The sequence below is a fragment of the Agelaius phoeniceus genome, chromosome 3 (genome assembly GCF_051311805.1).
Source record: "Agelaius phoeniceus isolate bAgePho1 chromosome 3, bAgePho1.hap1, whole genome shotgun sequence".
Lineage (NCBI taxonomy): Eukaryota > Metazoa > Chordata > Aves > Passeriformes > Icteridae > Agelaius > Agelaius phoeniceus.
In genome coordinates, this window is record NC_135267.1 from 44189031 (window position 1) to 44214992 (window position 25962).

The window sequence follows — 25962 nt, forward strand, 5'->3', positions numbered from 1 at the left end:
GAGAGAAATCACTTTAAAGCAAAATGGAATTAATCCTTGTATTAGCCATCTCATTAAATTTCAAGTCTTTCCAAATTGAGAGTCAGCAAGTCCAGCTCACTCAGTGTCTCATCCAGTATTTTTGAACAAACATTATGGGTGTTGTTTTTTACTGCTGTTTTTAATTAGGACAAAGCAACCACAAAAAAAAAAAAAAAAAAGTGAGACAGCAATGTCGTTTGGGATGACAGAGGAAATTCTGGTTCCAGATCCTTAGCAACCAAAGCATTGTTACACAGATTTTTCTTTTACATAGAGTCAAGCCTCTATATTAGTGAAAAGTTGAGCAAGGAATACAACATCTAAAAACAAAACCTTGCACCAGTCTTTCTGTCCTGCTTAATTCCCCAGTTAAGTTAAGGGAGTGGTACAAGGAGGAGTTTAATGGACCAGAGAACCATGTGACAAATTGCAGACACTGACACCAGATTTCATCACCTATATTGGTCCCCTTTACAGTTACTGAAAATAAAAAAGGCACTACTACAAGAGTATCATGGATCTGAGAAGCTGCCATAAGAGGCAGGAAACTGAATCCTACAGGACAGTTGATTATGACCTTAAAAGGATGAAGGAGCTACCACAAGGTAAAACTGATGCAAAACTGATGCAAAGGGCCACTAGGGAGGAACTAATGGGTTAACAGATTGCTGTTAAAAAATAAGCCTGAAATCCCATCTTAACTATCTTAATGTTTCTATGTTTAAAGATTGTAAACTATCAAGAGCAGAATGCCAAACTTTTTATTTTTTATTCAGTATGATTCATGACTATCAGCTTCCAGCAGGTAACAGAAAGGGACAGCTATTTACAGAAGAAAAGCCTGGAGTGAACTTTGTTTAAAAAATGAACACAGTACATACAAATGCAACTTACTGTCTTAACACCTTTTCAATTACTCCTTTTAAAACTACTCATCAGAAATCTCCCCATTGATACCCAGTCTTTTGGCAATATTTGTGCCAGAGGCAGTGGAAATACTATTGTCAGAAGAATCCTGCTTTATAGAACTGAGTTTCTCTAACTCAAAGTATTATAATAGCAATTATTCACACATGAATACATTCACTTACCTTCTAAATTGGCCAACTATTCACTCTATAATCTTCACATAACCTCTACAGATTTGCCAAAGGGATCTTAATTTTAGTTGGAGCTTCTGTCTGGTTTGCTTTTTCGCAAATCACTACTAAGCATTTTTAATAACAATAAATATCCGTCTGACCACAAGTCACACCTAACATTTCACTCAGGTTCACATGAAGTTGGTATCAAAGCTAAATTTTGCCTGCTCTTTTTTTCCTAACATGCACAATCTATGTAGACAGCATTTTTTAAGTGCTATGTAAGACAATGCAATTAATCGCTGAATAGAGATTTATTGTACATTTTGTTAAGCAGTATGAAGTTCCTCAATTCTTCCATTCCTATGTTAAGACAATTTCAGAGTCATCTGAAAGACCCATGAACAAGGCAGACAGCATTTCTCCTAGGTATGATTAAAAATAAATTCTGCAATGTCCTTACTTCAGAAGGACTAGTCCTCTAGATGAAGTTAAGTAAAATGAAACCTGTAGCAGGCTTTCAGAAATTCTGAATTCTTGCCCACTGACAGGTGCTGCCTGGAGATTCCCCAGTCAGATACACTAAGTAATAACAACATCATCTGGTGACATAAGTACCAGCCCTGTACAGAGCAGAGCACTGCTCTTGGCTATTAAAGAACAGAAATAGTGGAAAAAAAACCCCAAAACTAAAAACATCCTAAAAACTATGAACCAAAAAATTAAATTCCTTCCCAGTTTTCCAAAGTATTTCTGCAAGACACAGAAGTAACCGTGACCTTTCTGTTTAGGGTCTTGGGAAAAGAGATCTCAAAAAAATGGGTGAATAGTACAGAAGTTTCAGAGCTGAGGTATGCACTGTTGCTGTCCCCCAAACCCAGCAGTACAGTGATAGAACTGTAGACTACAGAGAAATAAAAATAACAGTGGAAAAGAAAGCAGGCATAATTAGATTATTCAAAGACTGTCAATTACTAACAAGCAAGTCTGCTTCTCTTAATGTGGAAGAACTCTAATAAGATGCAGCAGAGATCTTCCTCTTGAAATTTCTGTAGTTTGACTACTACAGTACCATGAGTGCAGCACAGTATTCAAGGCTAACAAGTTCACTTTATGCTGCAGAGAAGACACTTCCATGCTTCCACACTGCTTAAAACCCATCACAGAATGTGAACCCTCCGTCAGTAAATGATAAAACTGACATCCATCAAACAGTAATTTCTCTGTTGTAACTGTATTTCATGAAGAATTCCTGGGGATTAAAACCCAAAGAAGATTCTCACGGCAAGGAAGATCACTATGGATCTAGATTTTTAGTCTGTACTATCAAGAACCACTTAAAGCAATTCACGTGTTTTAAGTTTTTCTTCCATGATCAAAACCCTCAACACCTTTCTGATGTCTTGTGTGTAAAGTAACTCAAAGCCTTGAGAAATCACTTATAACCAGCAACTTACACTCTCTTATACAGCATCCAGGATATCTATGTACCTGACAGAGTCATTTAGCTGCTTCCAGTAGCTCCACATTCCTTACCAAGAGGCACTAAATAGTCCACTTGAAAGTCTCTGGAGTTTCTACTCAAAGTCCCAAACTGCAGTCAGAGATAAGCAGCAAGAAAGAACAGATCACAGTTCCACAATGGCTTAAAAAGCAAAGTGAGGTGCCAGCTTCCACTAACAAAGCCATTTCTCCCTCCAAAGCCAGCTATAGCATTTCCACTGCCTCATTTGTGCCGGCACTACTGTTCCTGCAGTAAAACAGATAAGGGAACTAAATCCATCTGAAACATTAGGTTGTTGGGGTTTTTTCTGGCTTAGTTTTCAACATCTTTGGTTAAGCTTTCCAACTCATGAATGACAATGCTGGCACAGGGAACATGGTGGGAATATGCCACCAGCAACAAGGCAAGACAGCTCTTTAGTAGTGACCTGCAGTTTGACCACCTTAAAGTGACAGTGGAACCAACCTCTAAAAGGTGTCATTTTCTTCACCTAGATGGAGGGCACTTAAGGCACAGAACTGACAAACACATGAAAAGAACTCCATGCAACAAATTCACATATTTATGATTTTAATCACCTTATATAACAGCTTATGTTTTGTAAGCAAATACTTGAAGAATCTGGGCATTTCTACTCAACACAGAGAAGTCAAGTTTCATAAGGAGGAGCTGAAATAAGTAAAAACCAAACTTGACTGCAGCATTCCCAATATTTTCTTCCCCAGTCAACTGCTTTCCCCTACCATTCCCAATTATGTTCTCCACCCAAGCACTTCCCAGGGTTTCTCATGGAACTATCCCAGTGTCTCCAATTCGTCCCCACCCCAGCTGAACAGGACACTGGACACACTCCATGTCTGAGGTGTGCATGCCATGCCTGGTCAATAGGAGGTTTTACCTGCTCAAATACCATTTTCAATCTAGCTCCTTTTCCTGCAGTAGACACATGTATTTTTCCAGCTACCAATTTTCACAAAACCCGCAGGAATCTAATCTTTCAGCTCTCAGCTCTTGTCAAATCCGTCTGAACTCCACTAAATGATTTAGAAGTTATTAGGGGAGCAGAGATGGACAGAGAGCACAGGTATGATTTTCTTGGGAAACCAAGATAAAAATATAATTTACATGAAACCAGAGTAATTATATTAGTAAAATACATGGCAAGACTGTCATGCTGGAAAATTAAAGAGGCAAATGAAGTCAAAAGACAAAAGACAATCAGATTATATGTCATCTGTGGAGATAATTTTTAGACTTTTCATCTCTGTAGATCTGCTTATTTCCCCTCTGCTCTGTACAATAGCAACTATTGCAGCTATACACATCCTTGGTATCTTCAGCTGGCTCTTAAGGACTACTGAATGACAACTTCCTGCTGCAAGAGAGCCATGAACAAACACAAGAAAGAATCATGGCTACTGGGTGGTTTCTCTGTCAAGGAGGCAAAATCTGAAGTTAATAAATGGATAATAATCCCAAGAAAATCCACTACTTCTGCAGACAGAAACACTATGTCTTAAAACAATTTAAAGCAAACATTGTCACAGTTTTCAGAAGGGAGGAAGGAAGGGATCTATCTGGTCTGAAAACTGTTTTTATTACATCCCTTGTGCATACCACTTAGAGGGAAAAAAAACTTCAAACTACTTCAGAAGATGGTTTTACCATGTTTACAAGAAAGGTGATGATAATGCTTTCAAGGAAACCTTAAAAGAGGCTGAGCCATCTTGCATTACTCAGTTATAAAGACGAGAACAAGAGAACGTAAAAAAGTCACTGATCAGGTAAATTGTAGAACCCACTTAGCCCTCTGTCAGAGAAAAAAAGACACTTGTGATTAATTCAATAGGCAGGTTTTTAATAGTGATGAAAGAAAATTTCTTTGTCACTAGATTATCACTGAGTTCAAAAGTTTGATGCGATCCCAAAAAAGAACAGGCAGTCAAGATTTATTAGAACACCCACAAATTCACTAAATTACATTTTAAATTAGAAGAATTTAAAAGCCTATGGGGTTTTAAAGAACTATTAACCAACCTGGAATCATCAGCTACATTGATATTTCCTTCAAAATCAGGCATGAAAAAAAATTATTTCTCAAATGTTTGAAACTTTCTTTTAAGGCATCTGGTTGAAGGCAGCACAAGAGATCAAACCACTCCCAACCAGAATGCCAACTCCTACGCTACCCAGAACAAAATGACAGAGAGACAAAAAGAGACAGTTGTCCCAGCTCTGAGTAAAGATATCCTCACATTCCAGAAAATCTTTTTGGATGGTGCTTATCAAGTAACAGTACTTGCCTCTGTCTCAAGTGAGAATTAATCCAAGTCAAATCTGGAAAGCAGGAGGAGTAAACTAAACAGTAGCAAATACAGGGTAAGTGACAAAACAGCAGCTACTAGGATTTTCATGTTAGCATCTGAATGCTGTTAATTTGCTAATATCCAATTCTTGAATCCAAACTCAGAACCACATCAAAAGGAGAAAACAGTTCAAAGCATCAAAACCATATGGCATCTGGTCTGCCATGTCCTTTGATAAGGCACTGCTGCAGTCCCAGAAGCCTAAAGTACAGCAATCACTGACACCACTGTCACAGAAAGGTCAAAGAAGAGCCACTAAACAGATGAAAATCGGACAAAGACTGAGAATAAAACAGTTTCTGAGAAAGACTGTAAATGAAAGACCTTTTCTTTCTAAATATCTTTTTTTAAAAGTCTCGAGACAAGACAAAAACCTTTCCATTATAAAGCAGAAACAAAGTGTTCCACAGGACAGCAAAGATCACCCATTTGGGGGTGAAAAAGAGCAAGCCAAAAACCAATGAACCAAAAGAATCCAACACAAAAAGGCAAAGAAAATATTACTTATTTAGAAACAACGTTTTCTGCCACAGTTTTTTAGATCCTTGCTTGGTTTCCCTACAGTCCTTTCTAGAGAGCCCACTAATCACTTAAATTACTGGGAAAAGTTAGCAGGGTGTTCACTTCATATTTCATAAAATTACTTTCATATAAAACTTATATTTTTAATAGTTTGCATAGCACAAAGGATTTAAATTTTCTTTATTTGCTCCAAATGCCATTTTCACAGTTATGCTATTTATCATATGGCATAAAAAACATCTCTTCTATGAAGAAAACATAAAATCTGCAGTCTATCACTACAATATATTATCATTAAATGCTGCAAAAAAAAGATAAGAATGCAAAGCCAAATCTTCCCCACAGAGTTTATTTATATGTAACACTAAGGGAAGCAAGTGCAACACAGTAAAATGGTATGTACCATGCCCCATCTACTGGCAAGATGGAGCAGCTGGATACAGTTTTATTATACAGGATCCCAATGATTAAAGAGATGCTAATGCTTTCTGAGCTAACTGTATCTAAAGCACTTAATTTAGCAAACACACTGAACTGCACACTGTTGGTAGTTTCCTTTTCCACACAGCTCCATAAAAAGGCAAAATAAGACTCTTCTCAGCAGTGCCCAGTGACAAGAGGCAATGGGCACAGACCGAAATACAAGACACTCAAAATTAAGAAAAATAATTTATTGTTTGTATCCAAGCACTACAAGAGGTTCCCCAGGCATGACACAGAGCCCTCATTCTTGGGAGATTTTCAACACACAACCAGACAAAGCCTTGAGCAACCAGTTCTGAGGGGAGCTAGACTAGAACATCTCCAGAGGTTCCCTCCAACCACTGTAATTTTGTGATTCTATAATCATAAAACTTTTTATATCAGACTTCTGACATCTGTCCCATTCCAAGTTCCCACCAGAATACTTGCACTTTCCTCAAAATACACAGTCGATAATGGAAATATTTTAAATTGTGGCAGAACTTCCCCAAATAGATTTTCATCAACTTCTAGTAATTCAATACTTTTAAAACTCATCTATACTGTCAGACACAATCCACACAGCTGTACCTTCAACAAGGGAAATGGGAGTTGCAGATGAAATGTAACTCAGGAATGTGCATCACTATGCCTTCTAACAGAAAAATTACTTATTCACCACATTTCCAACAGCCCATCTGGTCCAATCAAATTAACAAAATATCTAAATTATCTAAAATACATCAGAAAAATTAAATAAATCACAAAATAACAGGTAACTAAAAAACTACGTAATTTTTTATACTAAATATAAAACCTCAGAAAACAAACCAACAAATATTAATCCAACTCTCACTCTCTACTGTACTAGCCCTGAGCAGGACCCTAAATTTGGCAAGACTGCTGCACTATCTGCAGTCCTCTCTGTTTTTAGAGAAGACACTTGACAATAATTTCTTTTAGAGTTCTCAGGTTTGTCATCTGAATTAACCTTTTTGCAGCTCTTTTGTAAAACACTGTAAAACAAAGCCCTTGAAAATAGTAACAACTGATCAGGAAAATAAAGTTATGATTGGTGTTTCTTTCTTTAGATTCCTCTAAGGGAAAACATTACTTCAAGTTCGAACAGCAGAAAACCTGCAATTATTTTCAGAATTATCGAAAAGTATGGTTTTATCCTGTTTAAATAAAATACTTTAATAATTTTTCTTGTTACTCTGATTGTGCAATACATTATAGTTTTTTAAAAAATACTATTTCATGACCATAAAAAAATTCCACTCGCTCCCTAAAATAATCCCTCTTCAGAAATCCCTTCTCCAAACTTACTTCTTCCATTTAAACAATCACAATCTGGAGTTTCATTTTCTGCTATTTGAGCTCCCCACAATCTGCTCAGTTCTGCTCTCACCTTTCTCTAGCTTATCCTCCAAATACCCTTTTAAGACCGTTTCTCTTCCTCATTTTTAGTCTCTGCTGAACTGACCACATCAATCTTCAAGAGTGCCCATGTACTACTTGAATCCTTTCTGCAGATTTCTGATTGCTCATCAATTCCTGGTTCTCTCTCTTGATTACTAGATGCATCACATCCCTCCTGGACTAGTTACCTTTCCTGGACTCAGCCTTAAAAGGCAGATTTTCATTTGATCGTAGACCCAAACACCACTAAGCCTCAATTTTTCTTGCTTTCCAAGCTAGATCATGAAAATACCAACAGGATCAGTGCCTTAACAGTAACTTTGTTGTTTGCACAGAGACACTGGCAATTTCCTGCAGCTGATGGTTCGAGTTTTCAAACAACTGCTGCTGCCTGCACAACAGAGGGGAAGTGAGTGAGGTACTGGAGCTGCTTTGGATGCGAGTCACCAGCAAGGGCTGCTCTCCCCATTCCCAAGGGATGTCCAGCTTGGAGGTCCATAAACCCCACCGTCTGCTGCTCAGCATGCACAGCCAGCAAAGTGCTCTGTAAGGCAGCCAGAGGGAAAAGCTCCATCCTGGACTTCACAGGAATTAAAAAAAATTAATTGGGAATCCCTTCCCTACACTCTCTGTTTAGCACGAGCTGCCAAATGAATAAAGAACAGCTTGGATCCACATCATCAATTTATTATATAACAATTTATTCTAACCATAATTCTGTACAATTGACTTTAATTCCTTTAACGGAAGAAATTACAGCTTCGGGAAATAAAATCATACACCTCTAATTAATTAAACCATTTGACATCAACACTATCATTCATATATAAACAATGTTCATCTCTGGGCAGTTATCACCATGCCTAGAAAACGATTTCTCATCAAGGAAAAGCACCATGAAGGAGAGCACATGAAGAACAAAATGAAAATTTGACCGCTTCCATCAGTTTGCCATCAATCAGCAATAATTGATAACGCTACTAATAATATATTAATAATGGACTCCACATCTTCAGCAGGAAAGCCAGGTGCAACCATTAGTATACCCCCATACTAACTGTCTCTCATAGTCTTTATTTGCTTTATAATGAAAATATCTGCTATGTATTCGCCTGTTCTAATCAACTTACCTCTTGAAAATAATTAGCAGTGCCTCTGATTACGCAAACACACCTCACAATCCTAGAGGTTCTGATCACTTAACTGGATTAATTCAGTAGGCTCCAGGAAGTGTATCTTAACATCCTCCAGTAATGGTTACTGACTGTTGAAAACCATTGCCATAAAGGAAAATACAGTTAAATTTGCAATCTCCTCTCTAGCTTTCAGCATGACGCTGAATGTATTGAAGGCAGGAATTCAATGCAGTGCAGGTGAGAAACTATTAAGCAGTGTAGAGGTATTTACCTGCTAATACACAGAGTAAACAAACCTGAAAACTCATCAAACCACTGAAAAGTGTTCTTGGATCCATGTTGTCTTATACTGAAAACAGTGTTTTACAACAAAAAAAGCAAAATACTATGCTGCATTAGAAAAAAAATTATTCTTTATCATAAAACCAGAAATCCTGCTTCTTTACAACTTCTTGGGCAGGGATTTTATGTACTCCTAGAAGGAGCATTTCTTAGTTCCATGTGCTTCATGCCTAAAATTACTTCTGTAAATAACCGGTAAGCAGCAGTAGAGACACATTTCCAATGTCTGGCATTGAAAGGACCTCTAATTTTGCACAGTTGTCACCCAAGGTACTTACAAGCACATTTATTTGCAGAGTTGGGCCACACAGCCATGGTGGGTTTTTGCTTGCTCCGAAATGCTTCTTCAACTCTGGCTTCTGTTTTCCGTACAGTGGAACCATGAGGATTTACCTGTTCTGCTGGCACTGAGAAGCCTGCATGCAAAAGACAACCATACCTATTTAAATAAACCAAGCTGCAGGAATCTACTGAATCAAAGAAGAAACTCAGAACACCATACTGCAATAGGAATACATCCATTAATGTTTAGCTGGACATTCAAAATAAAGATTTGCCTCAAGAATATTTGGTTTCTGCTGACAAAACAACTTACTGGTTGCATGGTCTTAAACTGTCAGCTCTGATGGATTAGAAAAATGTGACTGCCACTGGTCCCCAAAGATTGACCCTTCTATTCATATTTCCTCTACAAGCAAATTCTTACTGACCATTTCAATCTTTTCCTTATTTTAAACAGTTTTAAAATAAGTGGCAATTCATAATGGCATTGTATGCCATATCAAAAAGAGTATCTGAATAAGAACCTTGTATTGTCACTGTGATCTGTGTTATGTAAAATGGATCCATTTCAGAGTCAATATGAGCTCTTAAATTAAGAAAATGCAATTCTGCTTTTAACAAAAAGCGTGGTTTGCTTCCTGTAATATAACTTCATCTCATAGCTTCTACTGCTTCATAGGTTTTTTAATTAAATTCTAAAAAAGCAAACTTTCATATTGGTTAAGCACATTTTGAAGACATAAATGAATATCTGAAGTTCTGTATTTGTGAACTAGAATTTCCTATCCATCCACTAAAATGGTCTTCAAAATGTTATAACACATCTCTAATAGAAACCAGAACCAAGTGATCAAAAGCTGAAAATAAGCTCCAAAACTGATAGATGCAGAAATTAAAAGATTCACACAGAATCTCACATCTCACAATTAATAATTACAACATAGGTTTCTAGGTATTATTATAAAAATTTTAAACTGCATATCAAACATATTTCATTACTCAAAACAACAATCACTTCTACCTTTCCACAAGTAGTTGCAAATTTCAATAGTCTAAGATATAGATAGTTGGTTCTTATTTACCAACTTAAAACTTGCTGTCCTTAGGCTTAACATTTTTCAACAACAGCACCTCATTTCAGTAACAGAGGAACAAGATATTCTAGTTTGACTTCTACATACTGATTTTATTGTACAGTGCTTTTGAATCTGGTCACCAGAGTACTAAGTAAAAGTGGCAGATGTGTGGAGAACAAAACAAAACAAACAAAAAAACAAAAACAAAAGGAAAAAAACCCAAAACCAAAAACAACCACAACTCCACACCCTCCAAAAAAGCCATGTAGAACATATTTTCCATTTTACAACTGCAAAAGATTGCTAAGTAACTTGCTGACAAAACTGTGAAGAAAATGGATATGAAGCTTTTTAGCTTTTTTCATCCCTTGCCCAAACTCCTCTGAAACAGGGTACATGTCAAAGTCTAGACAAGCAGATGCACTGGGATTGACCAGATCTGCCGTCTTGCTGAGGCTGTTCTTTACAGCAAAATGAGAATTATGGCAGAACTGATCAGCATTCACATCCTTTCCATCCACTACAAGGACCAGTGCCAAGACTATACTCCTGAAGTGTCATCATCCAGGTGCTCTGCACCACCATAATCTTTTCACACAACTCCTGATCCCTTGTGACAGCCCTCCAGCAGGAGGCTTCCTCAGACTCTAGGAGCTTGATACATTTTCCTCTGTCCATAAACAGTTCATCTAACACAGCTTCTTCCATGCATTCCAAGTCTTTTGGGCTTGCTTTGGTTAGCACTCCTTGCTAACCCAGTCAGTGATCCCAGCCTTGCACGTTGTACAGCTGGACCGACTGCAGAGCTCAGTTGTCACTGAAACCACCAAGTGTGGGCCAGAAGCACAAGCATCTTTAAGTGTCACCTGCAAGTACCTCTGACACTGTAACAGTTTCCATGCCAATGTACTGAATACACTTTGAATCCTGCCCATTCCTGTCTGTGAGTTGTTTTGTCCCACAAACTGGTGCTGCTTATCATGTACCTGTACCTCAAGGCCCTCTCACACCAATGGTACCTCCTTTTTCTGATTTAACAAGTTCACTGCATGATACCATCAGCCTTAAATATGACTTAAGACACCGCCCTTCTTTCAACAGAGTTTGCAGGCTTTGTCTCCAGAAATATCTATTACTGGGCCACTGCCACAAAAAGGAGGGCAGCATTCCAGTTCTTGCAAACTTGCAAGAAAGGACTACAAGCCATAGAGTCATTCTCTGTAACAAAGAGCTCTTACAAACATTTACTTTAACCTCGGAAGCAATAACCTTTAACAGTCATGGGGACTTGGATAATTAACTGAGCACAGCTCACAGCATGATGCTGTGGCCAGAATTGTGAATATTCTTGTAGTTCTAATAGAAAAGTACAGAGGAGAAATGAAGGCATTATATTAGCTCTGTTTTACAGCCACAGTGAATTACAATTGGTTCATTTATCCACAATTCAAGACACACATTGGAAGCTTGCACAAAATTAGACAAAAACACGCATGACTGAATAGGAAAATACAAAGAATTCTATCTGTTTTAATCTGAAGGAGAGAAAGCCTATAGATACTTGCATAGTTCAAAGAAGATTATTAATAAAGGGTCTTCAATCTACCAACAGAAGTATTTCAAGAATCAGCAGCTGAAAGGTAAGACCAGCCAATTCAACCTAGAAATCAAATAATGGAGCTTTATACCAAAGCAGGAAACAACTTGCCAAGGTAAAGCTGGAATTATTGAAATCAGTGATCCCTAAATCAGCATGAAATTTTGTTCTAATGTTATAGTTCAGTGATTTTCCTTTTTCAACTTTCAAAAGTTTAAAACTTTTCCACGGAGGTATACTCTTTTTATGTAAACTGATCACTGCTGCCACACCAGGAATATGTTTGGACTTTTGATAACTTTTCCTGGTCACTTTAGAAGCTGTACACAGACTTACAAGGGTTGTTTCTTAATCAAAAAAATCAATGCATTACCTCCAAAACGACAGTTGTACACAGGCCAAGGTGAACTAAAAGTCCTGTGGCTTAAAGGCTGTTCTCCCTTACCATAATTCTTATTATACTTTACTACAGGCACTTTCAGAACACAGCTCTGGTTCCACCACATCCACATCAGAAGTTAGTATAGCAACCCTAGCATTTACTTGTTCACCAGGTTCTGTAGTACTGTCTGTAACAGGAGGCAATGCATCCTTCTTCTGGAAAGGATGATGATATCCTATCAGATCAGCTCACAAAACAGGAAAAATGTGGAGAGGTTTCAAGGTCACTCACCCTTTAACCTGCACTGTCTGAATCTGACATGCATTCATTATTTCACATTAAATATAAATTTTTGTATGGAGATCTGTAAATTCTATCCTATATATGTACAGAAGCTTTTCTTGTTGCCCTTGTCCCTGGCCAGGTTGAATTCTCTCAGGGCTTTAGCTTTCCTAACTTGGTCCCTGGTTGCTCAATTCCTCTGTAGTCTTCCCAGGCTACCTTTTTCTGTTTCCACTCTCTGCAGGCCTTCCTTTTGTGTTTAAGTTCATCCACCATCAACTTCTTCATCCACACAGGCCTCCTAATGTGTTCACGTAACCTCCTCTTTTTTGGGAAACATCACTCCCGAGTTTGAAGGAGGCAGTCCTTGAGTATTAACCAGCTGTCCTGGGCCCCTCTTCCCTCCAGAGCTTTATCCCATGGGACTCTACCAAGTAGATGCCTGAAGCCTGCTCTCCTTTAGTCCAAGGTACTGAACTTTGCTGTGCATGCCTTGCTGCCCCTAGGATCTCAAACCCCTCCACTTCATGGTCAGTGCAACCCAGCTGATCTTGAGGTTCACATTCCCCTCTTTGTTGGTGAGAACAAAGTCCAGCACAGCATCTCTTCTTGGTGGCTCCTCTATGACTTGGAGAAGGAAGTTGTCCTCTACTCATTCTAGAAACCCTTTGAATTCCTTTTGCCCTCTGTGTTGTCCCTTCAACACATACTGGGGTGGCTGAAGCCCCCCACAAGGTCCAGGGCTTGTGAACATGAGCCCATTCCTACCTGTCTGTAGAGGGTCTCTACGTGTGCTGTGTTATGATCACTGAAGTTAAACATACCTCTTTTTCTTCTTGCTTCCTTGATTTCTTCACACATCTTATTAAATTCTGGATCCAGTTCAGCAGCAATGATAGCATGAGCAGTGTCCTTCAAAGTACAGGCTCTATGTCTAATTATTTTATCTAGAAAACAGGACAGCACATTTTTTTATCACAATTACAAAAATTCCTTAGCATTTCTATGTTGGTTTGTAATGCATATTACAACACTGATACAAACAGAAGTAAGTGGGAAAAATTACAGATGTCTGAAAGTGCAGATTAATCAATATCAGTCAAGAATCACAACCCAGCTATTGAAGAGATATAGAAGTATAAATTGGTACTTTAATCCACGGTGGCAACTATAAACAAATGTAAACAGTGAATGATGAACACACCTAAATCAACTTGCCATAAGGTGTAGCCAGTTTCCACAGGCAGATCTACACATGTATAATGTGTATAGTATAATGGAGTGGAGTGCAAAGAGTCACAAAATAACAGGAGACTTGTCCAAGAATTAATTTACCCACTGGGGTCGAGGAATAGTCACAGTTATACTGCCTGCACAATCATACTGGACATCATCTGCATCTGTAAGGTAGACCTGGCTCACTTACATTCCTTCTCTGTTGTTTTTTCTTTAACCTGAAATTATCGCTTAATTATTATTTAACAACTGATCAAAATTGTGCTAAAACACATTATTTTATTCCTTACATTAAATAGCTGTTGCTCATTTAAATTCATTTTTAAAAAAAGGGCAAGAAACAAGCCTCAAGTGTGCTACATTTTCAGGCCTATTTGGGGAACAGAACAAATTGCTCATGCTGGAAGCCTAAATGAAACTCAGGAAAAACCAGACCAGTTCCCCTACCTTTGAAACACACAAAACAAATTATTCCACCACTGAAATTTGAAAAGTAATCATAACTTAATAACTAAGCCCATATGCAGAGAAAATTGACATCTAGAACGTAGCTTTTCAATGAAATCTACAACAGTCATTGTTTGACTTCAGTACAAACATATTTAATTTGTCAATCCATCCATACTGAATTACTTTTTCCAGCTGTTGCAGGTACTTAACAGTAACCATCAACATTAATGTCTAGAACATATTCTACAACCAGCAGATTTAATGTTTTAGTAATCTTTAAAGACAACAATTAAGAATATCACTAAATACTTATTTCACAATATTTGTAATTCTAGAAACAGCAGGTTTTACAGCTGGAAAAACTGTTGAGTGAAAGAGACTATCCAGTATCTAGCTCAAAAGAGTCCAACATTTTCTGGGGAGAACTACTGCCCATTAAATCTACTGAATGTTGGAAGGTTTTGCCCACATATTTGTGAAGCATTATGTTTTATGATCACAAAAAACCCCACACTGCATTAGTACCAGATGTAATTCTGAAATAATAAACTTCAAACTTTTGGTCAGATAATAAATTTTAAGAAGCCCTTGCAAAGGAGGAAGGGATGGGAAAGAAGAGAAATAAAAAGGAATCAAAATTGGGGTGTTTGACTGAGCCACTACCTTCCTCTAACCCTGTGCTGGGCAAGGCTTTCCCCCAGACAGTGCTTCAGTGAGGCAAAAACTCATCTCCAACATACAGGGGTTATATTCCCATGCCTTCAAAAACATTTCCCAGTCAAACAATGGAGCAAGAAAACCCCAACCTGTCTCACTACAGAACCTGTCTGACATTTTACAGCAAAGTACCATGAAAAAAAAAATCCCCAAGCAGCCAGTTTTTGATATCCAGACTGCAGATAAAATCAGCCAGTCTGGTTGTCCCTTTGCTTTTCCAACTTAACAACAGGACAAAAACAGGTACAGTATGAGTCTTCCGCAAGCACAAGCAAGCAGGTATGTCCAGCTTTAAAGAATGTGAACCTTTATAGGTTAATATTCATTTAATGAATGCATCTGAATGCATGGAATGCTTCCTCTGAAGCGCCATAATGTGCTGTTTTAGGTGTGTTCACACAACAGCCCAAAAAATCCTGCATGCCAGAAGAGCAGTTGACAGCAGAGGACAGAACAATTTTTCATTACCTGCTATCCAGAACTGAGCCTAGAAAGTGCCAGGTCAATTTCTCCCAGTTCAGTTCTGACAGCAAGGAAAATCAAAATATCACTAAACAGGTGCTCTTCAGATAAACTCTGAATGCCAAGTGCCCATCAAGGGCTTTAATTAGTTCACATCAACTGCACATTAGAAGTCCTCAAAAGTGTGTTATCAAGAACACAAAATAAATGGACTTTTCTAGTTGAAAGAAAATAGTGCATCATAAACTGAAGAAATAAAGTTAATCTTCTACAAATATGAACTGGGTTCAAAAGGCAACGTATAGCAGACTGTACAGTACAGAAGACTATACTGTATCTGGTCCACACATGAGACACTTGAAAAATGCCTCACAAAACCAAAAATTTGAGAAGAAAAATACAGAAAAATCAGGCTTTAACCTGCTAAAGCAATTTCACAAGATGTCATGAAAAACTTTCTAACACATTGGACTACATTTGTAGATGGACCCCGATATCCAAGTACCACATATATTAATTCCACATTAAAAGGGTGCTTTGTGTTGATGACTCTTGAAGCTGCAAGCTGAAAGGCTTTCTTTTGGCAATGTGCACAGTAAGACCGCCCTAGCAAAGAGCACACAAGATCTTCTATCCTTAGTTTGGAGTGTGAACAGCTTTTACATGCATTTCAGTCTACAAATTCCTTTTTAATTGAAAGCATCCCATCACACTTTTCAAGACAATACTGTCTAATCTCTCCTAATCAGCTGCAACTTACTTCCTTGCCTGGTGATTTATCCTGTTTTATTTCTATCCCCAAATATGTAGATTTTGATTTCTGTGTATGAATTTCATGTTCTAAGCTGACATGGAAATACAGCAGACCACTGCCAGATTGTGTGTGGATTCTCTACAGAGCTCTCCAAATTACAGTGGGGTTTTGTTGCCTATAAAAATCTAGATACCCAAAAGGAGCTATCAAATTTGAAAGGAAACTATGAAACATAATTTATTAGAACACAGCTCTGAATGCTGCAGTTTTCCTGCTCTTCTCATGTCCCCAGTGCACTCCATGCCTTAGAATACTAAAAGCACAGATCCTTAGGACTTGCTTATCCTAATTATCACAAAGCATGCAGCTTATCTAAATGCCTGAATAGCAACAGAATATGGAATTAAGTACCAGGCTTTCAGGTCTAGGTAGACCAAAAAGAAGTAGGTTCTTACCTCCAGGATCTTTGTCTGGATTGTACTCCAACGCATTGCTGCAGATCAGGTCAATGTCTGTTAGAAAATCCTTGGCTGTTAAGTAGTTGTGTTTATCAATTTTGGTTATTACTGTTGATAGGTCCATTGGCTCTTTGATAACCTCAAGGTAATCTGAAACCTATAAACAAACAGCACACAAAAATGACACAGGACCTATTGAATACTGACAATCACTTCTTTATACTTGGATTCATTCCACATGCTTAGCTCTAAGACATTAACTAAACATCTTGATTTCTAAGCAAATTTATGTTAAAAATTGAAGTTTTATCAGGCTAAAAACATAAGACTTCCAAATCTGCTTTTCCTTCAGGAGCTCACCAATTTATCTTTCAAAATTAATTAAACAGTATTTTTGAAGCAGTACAACTTAATGTAAATGCATTTTTCATTTTAGACTAATTTAGTTATAGATTTTTATGGTGCTATAACACTGTCATGGAACTAAAAAGGCAAAACCCATCAGTCTAACTTGAAGCCCTAGGAAATATTGGGAAGCTCTATTTTTTCTATTTTTTTTTTAATGAGAACTTTACTTTGTAGGTGAAGTTCTCATTAAACTTAACAGCCAAATTATCAGCTTTTAAATATCTTCTATTAAATAGTTTCTTCAATCACTTGTTAAACAAAGAAAAGTCAGGTTTCATTGATTTCAGATGTTAGATTGGCTGTACAGAAGGACAATCTAAAGAAAAAGCTTTGTGTCACAGTTTACTATGAGCTTAGATCATAACTGGAGATACAGCAACCAGTGGAGCACACTAAAAAGTGTTTAGCATAATTCATGATACCATAAGGGTCTCAGCCTAAATAGCCAAATGCATCAGCACAGCTGCTGTAATGAAGTTCACCCAAAAAATCAATAAATTTTTTATTAACTTCACAGAAAAAAAAAATGTATCAATGTTTCAGTGTGATTTAGATTACATTTAATTAAACACACTGGCAGCCTCTAAAACAGTACTGTATTTTTTTTCTTTTGAAATCTTCCAGATATGACAGTCACTGTCAAAGCACTTAAGAGTTAAATACAGATTCAGGTCAAGCCATAATGGCTCTATAAGATTTGTTTTTAATATAGTGCCTGCAGATATATATTACAACATTATATATTACATATCTCTCTCTCTCTCTCTCTCTCTATATATATATATATATTATAAGATTAATGCATTACTTCAGTGGACAGCAATGTGTCACCTAACTCCTTAAATACAGACATTGAAATTCATATTGACAAATGAAAATGGCAAAAATTCTCTTTTTTGTCTCCCTTTATGGAAACATGATTGTATCTGGTTCAGGGATTGGAAAACTAAGCCACAGGCTTCCTTTTCTTGTTAGCACAGCATCAGAAAATCTTCACTGGAAGCTGTAAATATTGCTACTGCTTTAGTCAGGGAAATTCTTGACTTATCACTCAGCAGCATTCTCTGCAATGCAAGTAAAAGTGAAATAAACCTAACACATTTTTTAAGGAAGTCAAGCAGACAAGCTGTTGTAGAAAAAGAAAGGCTAGTCCTGTGCTTAAATGCAGCAGGTGGGACGAAAAGGATTACATTTGATTTCTGGAGCTGGGATATATTAGCAGGGTTCTGGCAAGTCTTCAAATAACAAATTCACATTTTTATTCTCTTCATCTACAAAACATGGACAGTTACTTATTCTTTCTCTATGTGCTCTTATTCATGTAAGTTTAGACCACAAATTCTTGATAGAAAGGAACTACCTACACTACAAGTATGAAGAGTTTCTACAATAATGGACCTCCCAGTTTCACAAGAGAAATTAAACCAAGGTACTGCTGAGACCATGCTCATACTGTAGGTTGCCACATTAAACAGCTCACCAGGTTTTCAAAACCAGTCAGCTATGGAACACTATGGAAAACTCAAATTGAGAGAGGACTGCATCAGCCCATAAAAGATGGGTGTTCCATCCTGCAAGGAATTTACATTCCAAATCTGCTTTTTACAATGCTGGTCTTCTGATGTCCCATATTCATCTTTTAATGTCTTCCAAAAGAGATGCTTCTCTCTTCAGAAGCAATGAGGGATTTCTTTTCAGTTAGTAAGCCTGCAAAGCTTGCAGGGGGCCAGCATCTGATCTCAAAGTCAGACCAAACACAACCCTATTCATACAGCAACCCCTGAAAACAGATTTGCAGATCGAACTGTCTCATCAGTTAGGTGTGTACAGTCCATAATCGACCAGTTAATGCCCTGTAATGTGCTACCATCTGTGATTAATGGCATCCACAAGCATTACTGCTGAAATTATGCAACAACACTATTAATGCTGAATGCATTACAGAACACAGATCACTTTCCCAATATTATCATGTCTATGATTACAATGCTGTAAAAGCTTTCATTAAAGAATTATATTTATGGTTTCAAGTATTTCAGAAGCACTGGCAAGGGAAGGAGTGTTGGCATTTTAAAATGCTCATTTCATTTATAAAATGGACAGGAATGCACAAGGTTTTTCCAAAGGCCATTGGCAACAGAACATGTTCCAAATTCTTGCAGCATGGACGATGAGGCTGTGACTGTACCACCAGCTAAAAATCTTAGATTGGACAGATCATGGATCAAACATCTATTTTTCTAATTAATTTGACCATTTCCTTTTTTAAATTTGCATTCTTTTTTCTAGTATTTTCAACTTCATTGTTTGCACATTACTGAAACAAGACCTCTTCAATATCCACCGGTTTGCTGAAGATGTTAAAGCGTTTGTCTGTGGCCAGCCTCTTGGTGACATCCCTAAGAAACAGGCGCAGCTCCCGCAGGGTGTTCTCCTCCTGGTCCTCCATCCGCTGCTTCTCCGCCTCCGACAGCTCCCGGGCAGGACACGGCAGGGCAAGAGGAAGAACTTCCAGGGCACGAAGAGCTAGGGAAAAGAACAAGAAATCAGACAATGGAAACGTCAACAACAGAGTGGCTCTTTGCATGATGCCATTCCAAATTTCATTATATGTATCCAATAGGCATGGTGGGTCTGTCACTGCATGCTTGACCCCACAGCTCTCCATCTTCAACAACTTCAAAGTATGAAATTTATTCTGGGTACTGATTAATGCTGTCACATGGTAATTAAACTGACTGTTAATTACCCGCACCTCTTTAAAAAGGAAAGTAACACAAAATAAAACATTAGGATCACATTATTATTGGTTTTACTGTAACTTAGTTTACCAGCCTGTTTCCTTCTTGGTGGGGGCATTGCTGCCTCATCAAGGATTAAGCCTTTGAAAAATCGCAATCTGTCTTCTTCACTTGGTCTTTGAATATAAAAAACCTCTTCATACTGGATTCTGAAAATACATTTCAGCTAAAAAAAAAAAAAAAAAAAGCCGTAAGAAAAAGGAGCCCTCACTCAAAAATACGCAAATAATGACCTAGTAACAAACTTTTCCAAATCAGCCACAGGACAGGAGATGGTAAACTCTACCTAAAGCTGTGCTCACAGCAAAGGGAAAATAAACACTTGTAATTCTCACTGAATTTTCTATAGTAATGAAACTTGCAGTATCCCATGATCCTAACAATCGCCAACACTGCAGTAATAGGAGAGTTAAAAGGGAGAAAAAAAAAATCACAGAAAATGTTAAGGAGAAAAACCAGGAATCCTCCCCCTATCGAGAGCCTCAGAAAATGTAAAGTTCAAGGTCAGGCCTTTAAACTAAATCTGCATTTAATTACAGTGGAGTCATTTGTCAAACGAACAATTGGCATAATGAACAATTTTGTCTTCTCAGCAGAGTGGCATGGAACTTATGAAAATCAGTAATACGAACATACATCCCTCAATAAGGAAAATTACTAACATTCAGTAATTATTACATTTTATGTCTGACATATTTTAAATTAAGTTAGAAAGCCACTACAGAACAAAATTATTTTACATTATTAAAACATTCAGAAGAGCACAGAACCCCCTATCAATGCCTCCTTCCATGATAAACTTACCTCTTCAGGCAAATCACTAAACATGGACTCAGAGGTAGACAGTAGAAATATAGGTGAAAAAGATGGTATATCTTGCAGCAAAGTTAGGAAAGTAGCTCTCACAGTTTCACTGACAGCTTCCCACCAATCACCAATATGAGGCATGTAAACTATACTTGGTACTGTTCTTCGAGCTTCACGAAAGATCTAATTAAAAGAAACAGTTGTATTTCAACTAAGGAACTAATTGTTACCAGCAGTTGTGAGTAACAAAGTTCTTGCACATTAGAGAATGATTCATATTTGTGGTATTTTCTAGACAAATGTTCCAGCAGAATAGAATTATCTAAAGACTTTTCAAACAAGTGCTTGTGACTCTTAGCTACAGAATTCAATTATTTTATGTCAATGTGCCAGGGAGACTACAAAGCAACTACTTTGTTTTAAAAATATATATGTTTTTAAAACTTGCTATGACTGAACAATCAAGATGAAAATTAAACTGTTTTTCAATTCATGCAATATTTACCAAAAGCTAGTTGGAAATGTAAAACACTTAAAACTAAGCAAACAAACCTAGAACCACAGCACACCAATCCATACAAAAGTGAATAAAATTAGTATCAGGTACTGAATACCCAGATTAAACTTACTTAGCTCTAGGTATGTGATGAGGGGGCAGGTTAAAAATGTAATTACATTCACTAGTCACTAGAGAGTTTTCCATCACCCTCTAGAGACCTCTTTACTTTAAACAGGAAAATAGAAGGAGCCTATGAAAACCTGGACTTTAAGTTACACTCCAGCTGGCTGCCTTTATATTGATACAACCAGAATTACATAATTGACTCATTACAGGGGAATCTGAAATCTCACCTGTGCACATGACTCTTCAGGTGTTTTGGCACTGACTGAATAAAGGGCTGGCAGGTCCAGCCTGTGTACAGAGAATTTTTCCAGGGTGTGCAATAGTGCTGGAGCAAGGTGCGAAGTCTGACCTGAACCTCTTTCCCCGGAGAGCAGTAATCTGGGTCTGTAAGAGGTTGGCTGGTGATAAGCTGACCTGCAACAGAACAGTAACAACAGCCAATTAACACACCAGTATTATCAACAGATGGATATATAGGAGATCATTTAGAATCCATTAGACTTTCAGTAATGGGTAAGAGCTTCCTACAACAGCCTAAAAGATCAACTAACGTGACTACCCCTGAATACTGCTTCAGGTGCCAATAACTCAAGATTTCTCTTATCTTTGGTTTCACAACCATTTAATTCAAACTCATCTGTGGGAAGCTATGCATATATTAAATTCATTACAATTTTCATTATAACCAGTTTATTTAAAACTAATTCCTTGATCATATAAAAAGACTTATTGAACATCCAGTAAAGACAGCAATTTAATCATTCCAGTTCAGTCCTAACTACTTACAGATCTCTTCAGTAGCCTCAGGAATCCCAGGTCAATCCTTTTATCCCTTAAGTGCTGCCCAAGATTTTCAAGAACCAATGAACATTTCAATAGTTTCCTTATTTAAGGAAAAGGACCTGAAGTAGGGTTGAATAACATCACTATGCATTGTGTATTTTAGCCTATTTGTACACTTCTAGTCAATAGACTTCTGCACTGAAGGAAGACTTCAAACAAAAACTGCAAAGGTAAACTTATTTTTTGGTTTTTTGTTGTTGAGAAGAAACTCTAAGCCCATAGAAGGGGTTGTGAGATTTTGTGTTTGTTTCTTTCTCTTGGGTATTTTTGCCCAATTTTATGGACAAATGATACATGAAGAAAAATGCATGAAGTTTTTCCATTAGAAGTCTTTTCCATTTATAGAAAACTGGTTATAAAACCAGAAAGTTTTTAATTAATTTGCATTTTCTCTCATTAAGGCATTTCTATCTGCCCATCAGTGAACTCAGGCAGTGGAACAAGACTTGCTGGTATTACTTCATGTTAAACATTTTGGGACAGTAATGAACATTGCTGACCTTTGGCTTTCAGTTCTGGTGGTGGTGGTTACACACACAGGTAACAATCAGAAATGCTCAGAAAACAGACTGAGAGAAGCTTACATATGTTGCAAAAATAAACACAGTCTTGAAATTCTTTTATTTAAAGACACACATCCATAGAAATATATACTGTTATTTTGGGTTTGGCTTCTCCCTTTCCAACCTTGCAACAAAAGCTTAAATTTGGCATTAGAATACTTAACTAGGTCCCTCCAACTCTTTGAACTTATTTTTAAGCATAGATACCCACAAATTCTGTTCTGCCATTATTTAGCACAAAAAATTTAGCAGTTTTCCACAAGATGGCTCTACTAAACAGTGCCACTAATGAACAGTTTTTCTAACTTTATTTTCTTTATTCAGCAAACTCCCTGCAGAAACTACCACATAAAGTAGTCTAAAAATATTTTTAACACAAAATCAAGAAATTTTAATTATTGTTAATTACTGTAGTAAGTCAAATTTATACAGGAAATACTCATCCAAATTTCACACGTTTTCTAAATTCCTGTTTTCCTGAAACTTTCTATGAAACACAATGAAAAAACCCCATCAGAAATGCTGAATACAATCATTATACATGATGCTTCCAAACAGCTGCATACACAGAAGCTCAACCATACTTTGAACCAAGAAAAAGCACACAACCCCTCCAAAATATTTCTACATACATCTCTTTTCAGTTCTTAATCTTTCAAATCAAAGTAGTTTGTTAGAATTGAAAATTGCTGTTAGCATCTTTATTCCTAATCTACATATTGAAAAACATTTCTGATTCCAGTGTGTAGGATGTGGCCTTTCCCAAGAACACCCCCCACATCTAAAACTCTTGTCTGTGCACGTACATGTTTCCATTACAGAACACCACTGCCACCCCAAAGCAAAAGAACAATTTTTTTAGCTCTCCTGATGTAAGAATCTCTTGGGTTTATCTATCTAATTATATTCATTTAGAGAAACACTCACATTGTAAAATGAAGGTAGGGCTTATGTATAGCAGCTGATGACTGTTTCTTTGGTGATCCTGAGTGACAGCTCGTCTCAAAAATTGATGAAGCATTCTCATCTTCACTATCATCTAATATTAGACTTGGTACATCTGTTCCAAGAGATGTATTAATTAGAACTTTATCACTTCTAAGTACAAGTACAACAAACAAGACAAGATATTACAATTTTCTTTGTGTCAATTATAATAAATCCTCAAATGTAGAAGAAATTAGTTAAAACTGTCTAAGTATCAGCCTTCAGAATAATAAGTACTTATTACTTCAAAAACCAAAACAAATTAAATAGTGTAGAAGTCTAATCATAATTACAATTTTATTTTTAAACAATCAAGCTAAACAACTTCTCAAGTACAAAAAAGTTTAACTTGTCATAAAATGCTTCCTTTGGGTTTATTTCACAGCTAGAGGTTTTTTCAAGGATGAAGCTATAAAATTTATAATTCCTCAGACTACATAGAATTTTGTAATTATTTACTTGTTCCAAGTGTCCAAATTCTCATAGGTACATGTCTTCTAAAATGATTCTCAGCATGACTACCTAGACAATGTATGTTTATGAAGAATTGCTTTCCACCTTCTGATAATCTAATGAAGAGTATCAAATTACTTTTTATCAAAATCAGTTCAATGCATTCCATGTTCATCTACTATACCTTTACCTATTTTAATTCCCTTGCTAATATATTAGCACAATCAGCTGAAGCACTTTCTATACAGACCTTAAAAAATAAAAACTTCAAGGACTCATATTCACAAGACACACTGCAGAGACAAAAAACTGCAAAAATACTAATATGGCACTAAGACAGAACAACCAGGTAACAGCTGAAAATCACGTACATTATCTCCCAGAGCTGCAAGGGGATTAAAAGTTACCTGGTGTGATTTGATAATAGGAAAGAACTGCTGCAAGATCTTATTTGACCCAGGAAAGGAGCTGAGTTGCTTTTGCCCTATGCCATGGCACTCATTCTCATTTCCACAGGGAAGGAAGTCTGCAGTGATGGGATGAACATGGCCACAGCCACTCAGCTGTACAGGAGGAGCACTGCAGAGCAAGAAAATGCTCTGCAATGGATGGGCAGCATTTCTGAGAGCAGCCCAGAGTCACTGTAGCACACTGCTACCCAGGACAACCATCAGACATCCCAACAGCAGCTCAAGTTGGCCACAGCCATTTAAGAAAAGGGATTGCTGTGAAATGAAAAGTGTAAAATAGAGAGATCCAAGTATTATTCTCAAATACCCAAACCACTGCATGACTTGTTGGATTTTCAAGAGGCAATGGCACAGGTCTGGCCACATCACCATGATCAGACAACCACCATGGGACAAAGGAATCAAGGCAGTGTTAAGTGTCAGATGGAGATGCCATCTAAGCCACAGGAAAAACTGTCCCAGTATTCCAGGAAAAATTGTTAAGAGACAACAATGGTTCCGTGTAAGAAACCGAATTCAGAGTAGGCTGGGCAGGAATAATATTCTGCTGCCATGGGATGAGGATGTGATGCAGTCACCCACCTGACAATCATACCTTGGGAGCAAAGATGAAAAAGGCTTGCAGACCCCAGGCAGTGGCCAAAAGCTAATCCAGAGTAAGAAAACATGGCACAGAAACTGCTGGATATTTAGCTAAAGCTAAGGATGGAGACCTCCAAATCAACTGGACATATGCCTTCTATCTCTGGGCTCACTAAAACAGACAGTCCCTAAAACAGACAGAATTTCCAGAATACCAAATGTAGACATAGAGAAGTCCTGTGCTCATACACTGGACAAAGCTTTCTCTCCCTAAAATACATCACTATTTTAAAAGGTAGCCCATCTTTTAACCCCAAGCATCAAATTTCTATGACATTCTCTGCTCAAGCATCTGACTCACTGAATTACAAGAAAGAGGAATTTTTAGTGAAATGTAGAAAACCTGATGTGCAGATTGTAAGTATAGCTGTAAGCATGTTCTATATATTTGACTTTGAATTCAAGAACATTTGAAGCCCTATTGTATAATCTACATTTATGTATAATCATTGTACCTGAAAGTGGATTTTTCTGGTTTTAACAAAGCTTAAAGCTTGTTATTCCATATTTTCTTGGATTTAAGGGGGTAAGAAAAAACTAAATGTTAAAAGAAAACTCAGTTCATGCATCTTCAAAATCAATTATCTATAAACACTTAAAAGTACCCATAGCAGCAAATTATCTAGTAAAACTACTATTTGAATCAACTTAAGCTTCCAAACTCAATTTGTTAGCAGTAATGAGCAATAATAAATAGGAATGCAAAAAATATAACCAAAGAAAATATTGTGAACTTAAACCAATTCTTCAACAAGAATGACAATCTCTAAATTGGGTGCAACTAACAGGTTAGCAGTAGGCAGAGACTTA

At 37.2% G+C, this 25962-nt stretch overlaps 1 protein-coding gene across 4 annotated transcripts in view; it reads right to left on the reverse strand.

Moving 5' to 3' along the window:
• Positions 1-25962, reverse strand: part of ATAD2B (ATPase family AAA domain containing 2B) — a 74656-nt gene that overhangs the window by 10282 nt on the left and 38412 nt on the right. For 3 of the 4 annotated variants that reach the window (XM_077175126.1, XM_054630047.2, XM_077175127.1), the window contains 8 exons: positions 23528-23660; positions 21422-21608; positions 20567-20752; positions 19793-19928; positions 19291-19487; positions 16551-16710; positions 13301-13423; positions 9136-9273 (listed from right to left, as the gene is read on the reverse strand). In XM_077175126.1, coding sequence (XP_077031241.1) covers positions 9136-9273; positions 13301-13423; positions 16551-16710; positions 19291-19487; positions 19793-19928; positions 20567-20752; positions 21422-21608; positions 23528-23660 — 1260 coding nt within the window. The remainder of the gene's footprint in view (positions 1-9135; positions 9274-13300; positions 13424-16550; positions 16711-19290; positions 19488-19792; positions 19929-20566; positions 20753-21421; positions 21609-23527; positions 23661-25962) is intronic. The other variant, XM_077175125.1, reaches the window with a different exon arrangement.